At 47.6% G+C, this 8981-nt stretch overlaps 1 protein-coding gene across 1 annotated transcript; it reads right to left on the bottom strand.

The window, feature by feature from the left end:
• Window positions 1-805: 805 nt before the first annotated feature.
• Window positions 806-5295, bottom strand: LOC119654425 (PSME3-interacting protein). Its single transcript, XM_038059816.1, has 5 exons — window positions 5179-5295; window positions 4859-4981; window positions 1673-1771; window positions 1456-1616; window positions 806-1403 (listed from the first exon to the last, which is right to left on the bottom strand). Exons 2-5 carry the CDS (start codon window positions 4953-4955, stop codon window positions 978-980), a joined length of 783 nt encoding a protein of 260 aa, XP_037915744.1. The 5' UTR covers window positions 4956-4981; window positions 5179-5295; the 3' UTR covers window positions 806-977.
• Between the last annotated feature and the right edge of the window lie 3686 nt (window positions 5296-8981).

The following is an 8981-nucleotide window of genomic DNA, read 5'->3' on the forward strand; positions in this document are numbered from 1 at the left end:
AATACGGCCTGAGTGCTCAGAAGCTGTAGCTTCTCCCCCACCATACACACATACACACACACACAACTCCTCTCCATCTGTGCATAGAGATGCAGGCAAGGAGGGGGAGCTTCAGGATGGCCAGAAGCAGGCGAATAGCTGCCTAAATCGGCGGAAGATTGATATTATTTGTAGGCGGTACCCCCAATTATTGATATCAAGGGATAACATGACAATGAGGTTTTACTTCGATAAGAAGTTTGAAACACATTGGGGTAACAAAGCAACTGATAGAGTGTGGCTGTGACATACGGCCTAAACCAGCAACTGATCACTTGGCACACTGACGGATCCCTTGCAGCAGAGGGAGCGACGAACGTCTCAAATCCAAAATCTACCGCAATATCGTGACAAATTTATGATTCGCATCCTCGATGGTATCGTCATGTAATTCACGCTGACGAGAACTCACTAGCTAAGATTGGCCTGAAAATCGATGGGAAATGACCAAACGGCTGATCGAAAAAGCGAAGGCTTCATACGCTAGACGATCACTTCAGACCTTATCTTTTCTCAGACTAAGCCTGTGACCGAGAGAATTTCTGAATTCAATTAAGACGAGACGACCCACTACCAAACGGATCAAAGGTTAAAGAAGAATACGAAAAAGTTGATGAAGAGGTCCAGAGAGAAGTGCTTGACAACCTTTTCGTTAAAACGCAACTTTCCACGAGCATTCTCTAAGGAAAAATAGACTTACATTTACAAAAAAAAATAATTTGGGGGAAAATTGTTTGATTTCACAATGAATCCAACCAAAAAATTCCATACAAACTTAATGCATCTTTAATTAAATAGAAAAAAATAACTTTACATGTGGTTCACGCCACCCTCGCAATAGTTGCCCCTTATTCTGAATGATTTGTTTCACCTCCGCGGCAAAAATCTAATTGTACATTTGAAGAACGAAAAAACCCAATCAACTTCTACTTCACAGTTTAATCAGACGTTTCCCCCTTCTTTTTGGCATTCTTACAATTCGCTCGACCCACTAAATCGTATTTGCCAGCTTGCTCGAACTCCTCCTCACTGTCTGTGCTCAACTCCGAGTCGCTGGATTCCCTATATCTGCCGATTCCTGGCAGTACTCCAATGCACTTCAGGGCACCTTTTTCCATATGTGTGGCGTTGGTGCTACTGGACACCCCGGAATGTGTTGTTTGCGTTGTCGATCCTTGTGTTGTAGCCGGAGGGAGTTTGCTTTCATCCTCTCCATTCGTTGATTTCTTTAAAGGCGGTGTTTGATCTATTTCGCCATTCTTTCGCTTTCTTATGACGACTCCACTCAAGGCGGACTTTTGAGATGGCCGATTCGCGCTTATACTGGTTTTCGGCCTAGCTGACGTCTTTTCGGATTGTATTTTCTATATAAAAGCATAAATGTAAAATTTTGAATCCCTTGAAAGGTTTGCTTACCTCGTCCAGAGATTTCTCCTGCAGCGTAACAACTCGTTGCCGAAAATCGTTCAATTCTTTCTCCTCCTCCATCATTTGCTTTTTCTCCGCATCCATCTTAGTCCGATCGACCAGATCGAGGAATTCCACTTCATCGTCATCCAAGCCGCGAATCAGGTTCTCTGCAAAAATAAGTCACACTTTACGGGCTTATGAAATAGAAACTCTTCAAACGTACTCAATTTATGTGCCTCCTCATACTCCAAGTCCTTCTTCATCTTCTGCTCCTTGAGGCGTTCATACAATGATCGGGAGTCATAAGGTTCCTCCGGAAGTTCTGAAAACAATCCGTCAAATTACCAAATCAGATAAAATGTTCAAATCTGTAAAATTTAGAGACTTTTTTTTTTGGGGAAGGGTAGGTGAGTACATTTACGCACCCAGTGTTGGACTCCCAATTCGGTACGTCGTCGGATTACCAACTAAACACCTCCCCATCGTCAGACAGCTAGCCTGGAACTGTTTGTCACATTACTTCGGGCTAGTCCCCGAACTCTCCCGTCTTGCAGAGCCTTCAAATCAGGAAATTCCTTTCACCAACGGGAGGGGAGAGGAGGAGCGGAACTGTCAGTTCAAGGAACCCCCTGCCATCCAGCTCCTCCACCGGTCGAGCTCTATGTTCTTAGCAATGAGAAGGACCCGAACGTAATGGGTAATACGGCTCCACCTGTCAGCAGTCCTCAGCATCGACAATGTTGTCTGAAGAGAGATCCGCTGTCTTTAAATAGAGCTGTTTAGGAACCCATCCCACCTTATACAAGAAAAAAAAGTGTGATGGGCGTCGTCCACAACTCCAAAGCAAAACACACAATTCGGAGAACGCACCTTTCCAATCTTGTACAGGTAAGACTGAAAACTTCCATGCCCACTTAAAAATTGGGTAAGGAAATAGTCAGTCTCACCATGCTTCCGATTCAGCCACGCACCTAAGTTGTCGATGAGCCGCGCAGTCCATCTGCTTCTAGTTCCATTTTGCCAAGAGAGCTGCCACTCGTCTAGAGTGCGTTGCCGTTCTTCGCGAGCAACCCCCTCCCTTGCGCTTGTATATGGCCTGACGCTCCTTAGCAAGAAGGGCAACGGGGATCACTCCCGCGATCACCATCACGGCCGGTTCAGAGACAGTGCGGTACGTAGACGCCACCCGCAAAGCTCCCCGTCTCTGTACTTGCGCGAGGCGTTTACGATATACCTCCTTATTAAGAGCGCCAGCCCATACCTCTGCACCGTAGAGCAGGACAGACTGCGTTGAACTCATCAGTAGACGCCGCCTGTTAGATGCAGGACCCCCAATATTTGCCATCAGCCTACTTAACGCCGAAACTCCAGCTGCAGCCTTGTTCGCTACTGCTTTGATTAGCTCAGAAAAGCTCATCTTTGAGTCAAGTCAACCCGAGGTACTTTACGGCTGATTTCGACTCGATTATCGACTCGCCGAACGATATGGAACGCAGGGTCGGAATTCTCTTTTTATCAGGATGACTACTATGTCATCCATCGGCTTACCCGTCGCATCAATATGCCTTGTCTGCTCTGCGCCTGTTCGACAGTGCGTCCAGCAACAAGCGCTGCGACATCATCTGCATAGCCGACCAGGCGCGACTCTTCTGGCATGTCGAGTTTAAGTAGACTGTCATAGGTAGTGTTCCAGAGGTCCGGCCCTAGGATGGATCCCTGTGCTACCCCCGACGTGACCTCCATCCACCTTTGACCCTCTAGTGTTTCATAGAGCAGGGAGCGGTTCCTCAGATAGTCCCTCAATATTCGTAAGAGATGGTTCGGCACGTTGAAAGTATTGTCTAGTGTGCCTAGAATGTCTTTCCATCTTAAGGAATTAAAGGCGTTTCTGACGTGAAGTGTTACGAGGAGCACCACTCGTCGAGTTCGGCGGCTATGTGCCTCTGCTCGTCGAACGGCGTCCACGACTTGCATGACAGCATTTACTGCCGATCTCCCTGCTCTAAAACCAAATTGCCGGGAAGATAAATCCCCGGCAGCGCGTATCGCTTCAGCCAGTCTACTTCTGATGAGCTTTTCGAGCTCTTTCCCAGCAGTGTCAAGCATACATAGCGGGCGGTATGAAGACGGCAATTCGGGGTCGCCTTTCCCTTTATGGATCAGCGCAAGCCTCGCAACCTTCCAACGAGGAGGGAAAATGCCCTCTTTCAGGCAAGCGTTGAATGCGCCGAGCAGTAGGTCTGGCCGGTGTTGGAATACCAGTTTGTATACCTCTGCTGGAATACCATCGGATCCTGGCGCCTTCTTGTTTTTCAAAGTGGACAGTCCTGTGCGCTCTCCGCGCCGACGTCATCATCCCATACGGGGTGCGCAGGGAAGAGTGCCCTTACAATGCGGTCCATCTGCTCGGCCTTAAGTGAACAGGATTTCCGCAGAACCCCGATTTTGCGGTTTACCAGTTTGTAACCGAGTCCCTACGGATCCCCATTCACCTCATCGACCGGATCTTGCCAGCAGCGATCTTTGCTCTTGTTTATTGCGCTGCGGAGTCTCCTTTTGGCTGATTTGTACTCCATCATTATGGTACATGCCTCCTCCCGGTCGCCTAGACTTTGTGTTAAGCGGCGGAGCCTGTGACACTCCTTCCGGAGCTCTGCGATTTCCACTGTCCACCAATACATGGAAGATTTGCCGCGCCTCGATGTCTTCCTGAGCATGGAGGGTCACGTACTCGAGGAGGGCGATCAGACCCGAGTCTGCAAGGAACTCATCTGAAGTGGCTCTGCCACGAAGCCTCACCGGAGGTTATCTGGTACCATGGGAACCGGGATGGCCCTCTGAGAGCATATGCTCCAGGAGAAATCCTGGAGGATGTGCTCTCGGCCTGGTTGTTTGCGGTGGCTCCCTAGTGGGAGTTTCATGGTGGTTGTGGTTATGCCTACATCGCGGGCAGAGCTCCTCGGAGTTCAAGCGTGGAGTTGCGCTGTACAACTCGGGTGCCGTACCCCTGAGTTGCGGCAGAGGTGTTAGATAGGCCTCGCATCCACTGGTATGAATGCTGCACTCAGTATAAACCAGGACCGCTGTGCTTGCATGACGGGGCTCTGATTGTAGTCCCAAAATCAATCCGTGTCCGAAGAGGACCGTGGGATTAAGCCTTCACGGCAGGTGCTCACGTTAAGACCCCAGGACTTTCGTGGGCATGGAGGCTCCGCAGACCGTCGTTATCAGGTTCATAACTGAATTTACGACAGTGTCAGCTGCGGCGTCACCGTTCCCGAGAATACTCTCCAGCGTGGCCCCACCTTTTCCCAGAGTTTCGACAAACTTCCCGGCGTTCATTTTCGCGACGTTTGATGCACAGAAAGATCGCCGTGGTGGCGCACACAATTTAGAGATTAACACTCACCCAAAGGCTGGTCTGGAGTTCGAACTTTTTCCCATTCTTCTTGACGCTTTTTCCGCGCTTCTGCGATTTCTGTTTCGGTGATGAATCCTGTACTCATAACTGCTCCTGTTTTGATACGCTATCCTAGAAAAAACGAACCAGTCTTTAAGGAAATATGAATTTTCAGGGACTTCGATAAGATTTCACAGAAAATCACATCGTCTTGAAGAGTTCAAATTGGAAGAATTCTTCAAAAAACTTTCACACAATTGAACCCAGCAAGAGCGGAAGTATGCATCCGACCTAATATAGATGATAATTGGAATAAATCTGCTGAATACCTTCAATCAAGCAAATCACTTCAACTAGACGAATACCTATCTGGGGATATGAGACAAACAAGCAACAATTCACTGTCAAAATCGCGTGTCTGACGTTTGACAGATGTCAAATTTTCCACCACTTACGAGTTTGAAATAACAAGGAAGGGAAATTTAAGGTACAAATGTTTTGATTGTGATAATTCATAAAAACTTGTTAGCACTGATGAAGGGAACAAGTGGTTCCCGAAATATCGGTATTTGCAAGAATAAATACCCACACCAACGAAAAAGAAACAACAAGTTTTTATTACTTCAATTAATTAATCGTTGGAAACACCGCATAATTTCACTCTGACAAATATCTTTCCGGTAATCCTCTTTGCTCCTACTAAAAACCGCACAAAACGGATAAATTAACACAATTTATTTGTATTTTAAGAATTTCATCCCCTCTTAACCCTCCAATGCATGGAGTAACATTTGACATGGGAGGGATCCTAAGTCCACATCGTCTTGATGTTGGACCGAACCAAATGGAGTGCATCTTACTCCTGTTTTTTTTTTGGTCCATGAACTCCTCGTTTGGGACATAGCACCCAAGCATACAAACAAAGAAAAGAGATTAGTGGTTTGGTCCAGGGCAGAGGCAACTCATCAGACGCTGCCTCACTTTTGCCCTGGGAGCAGCGTGACCGAAAATGCTGACAGGTAGAAAACGTTCCTTTATATAATCGCCAAAATACGACAAGAGTGCGAATTATGTCTAAGTTTAAACCGCCACTAGTTTTGAGCCTAAGCTATGCTAAAGCTATATTTTTGTTTGGGATATACGATTATATAAAGGAGCGCAATCCACCTCTTGCCACTTTCGGTCACGCTGTGAGGCAACGTCAAAGGGTAGTATAGGTCCCAGGGCGAAGCGTGGCTTGGTACCCACGATGGAGCATAAAACCTGGGAAATGCCTGCTGAACCAACACCAACAGCTCTACTACCTAACCCTATCCCCACCTCCACGTGGTGACCGCTGGGAGCTCTTTCGTAACGAAAAGCTGCAGACGGAGAAGGATGAAGGCGAGTCTCCCGCGCCTAAAAACGGGACAAATTGTACCAACTGGTCCTCCAGGTTGGGGGTTGGGTAGGGCTGACAACCCTACACGGAAAACCGAAGTTACGGAGCCACGAAAGGAGCCTCGGACAGGATGGACTTTAAAACGACGGACCTGGCAACGACAACAGACCAACAATTTGCGCATTTTCTCATGGAACGTGCGCTCCCTGTACAGAGATGAAGCTGATGAGCAGCTAGCCGATACCCTATCCCAATATAGGGCTGATATAACAGCATTGCAGGAGATGCGATGGACAGGGACCGGTTTCCTGGAGAAGAGCCACTACACCATATATTATAGCGGTCATCCAGTAAACCATGTGCTCGGAGTAGGTTTCTTAGTTAGCCAAAAAATTAAACCTGCTGTTATCGGCTTTGAAAACATAAGCGAACGGCTATGCACTCTGCACTCCGCGGAAAGCGGTCCACAAACATACGTGGGCCTCTCCAGACGGGACCACTTTCAACCAAATTGACCACGTGTTGATCGAACGCCGCCACCTCTCAGCCTTGATGAATGTCAGAACATATAGGGGGGCCAATATAGACTCGGATCACTATCTCGTTGGCATGGTGCTCCGAGCTCGAATAACAATACCACCTACAACCCTCTGACAATCAGGTGAGAGTGAACACTGAAGCCATCCACAACACAACCCTCCGTGACACCTATAAGAGGGAAATGGATGCCGCAATAACTGCAGTCAACAGAGGACCTGGAGATGAAGCATCAACAAATGATCTTCACAATCACCTGAAGAACGTTATCATGGATACGGCCACAAACATACTTAGCCCCAGCCGCAAAAGGAGTCCGAACTGCTGGTTTGACGATGAATGTAAACTAGCAACGGAACGGAAGAATGCTGCATACGGAGTAATGTTGCATTCTCAAAGAACGCGGGCACGCGCAGAGACTTACCACGAACTCCGTCGAGTGGAGAAGCGACTTCCCAGACGGAAAAAGGAAGCCTGGGAGAACCAACAAGTCTGTGAACTAGAAAAGTACAGGGAGCAACCGCACCAGGCACGCAAGTTTTACCAACAAGTCAGCAGGATGAAGCCTTATACACCTCGATGCTCATCCTGCCGAGACAAAGAGGGAAATCTGATTTCCGACAGAATGGACATATTAGAGCGATGGGTTGAGTACTTTGATGAGCTACTGAACAACCAGAACATCGGCGAGTTGGAGGTCCCACCAACGGAAGACGACGGACAAATACTGCCACCACCAAATCTAGGAGAAACAGTCCGTGCAGTTCATCGGCTAAAAAATCATAAGTCGCCAGGAGCCGATGGAATTACAGCCGAATTGGTTAAATATGGAGGCGACCAGTTACACCAAGTGGTTCACCAACTTGTGCTCAAGGTATGGGACAGCGTATCAATGCCTGACGATTGGCAACGAGGCATTATCTGTCTCATATATAAAAAGGGAGATATCACACAGTGCAGCAATTATAGAGGTATCACGTTGTTGAGTACCATCTATAAGATATTTTCCACTATCTTGCTAGGCCGGATAGCCCCATACGCCCAGAACATCATTGGCCCATACTAAAGAGGCTTCACTCCAGGCATATCAGCGACAGATCAGATTTTCTCTCTGCGGCAAGCGATGGAAAAACTGTTGGAATATGGACAACAGTTGCACCATCTGTTCATCGACTTTAAAGGCGCCTACGAGAGCATAACCAGGGTAAAACTGTACACGGCCATGAGAGAATTCGGTATCCCGACGAAATTAATAAGACTGACTAGGCTGACCCTGACCAATGTGCGAGGCCAGATAAAAGCAGCAGGATCACTCTCAAGACCATTCGATATCAACAACGGTCTACGACAAGGGGATGCCCTATCATGCGTCGTCTTTAACCTGACCCTCGAGAAAGTGATCCGTGATGCTGAGGTAAATGCAAGAGGTACGATCCTCTTCAAGTCCACCCAACTACTGGCCTATGCTGACGATATCGACATCATGGGAAGAACCACCCGAGACGTACAAACTGCCTTCATCCAGATCGAGTAGGCAGCAATTGAGGCGAGATCTTGGGCTGCACATCAATGAAGGCAAGACAAAATATATGGTGGCAAGGTCAGCACCGAAGACGAATCAACCATCAACATCAAACCGCACTGGTCAAACACAAACACGAAGAAGAATAAGGATAGGAGAATACAACTTTGAGACCGTTGACAATTTCTCCTATCTAGGGTCGAAAATCACAACCGATAACAGCTACGATGATGAAATCCGCGCATGGTTGTTGTCAGCCAACAGAGCCTATTTCAGCTTACAAAGACTGTTCCGCTCGAAACGTCTCACCATAGGGTCAAAGCTCTTACTGTACAAGACTATGATCTTGCCAGTCCTCATGTATTCCTCGGAAACTTGGGTTCTTAGCAAGAAAAATTGCGAAGTCTTGGCCGCGTTCGAGAGAAGAATCCTCCGAAAAATGTTTGGCCCCCTACATGAAGATGGACGATTCCGAAGCCTACATAACGACGAAATCTATGAGCGATACCACGACCGCCTGGTTGTGGATAAAATCCGGCTCAATAGGTTACGGTGAGCGGGTCACTTAATCCGCATGGATGAGGATGATCCCACCCGGAAAGTCTATAAGGTCAATATCTATGGTAGAAAAAGAAGACGAGGCAGACCCTGCCTAAGATGGAGCGATGGCGTAGGTCTGGACGCCAGACAGC

The sequence above is a fragment of the Hermetia illucens genome, chromosome 4 (assembly GCF_905115235.1).
Source record: "Hermetia illucens chromosome 4, iHerIll2.2.curated.20191125, whole genome shotgun sequence".
Lineage (NCBI taxonomy): Eukaryota > Metazoa > Arthropoda > Insecta > Diptera > Stratiomyidae > Hermetia > Hermetia illucens.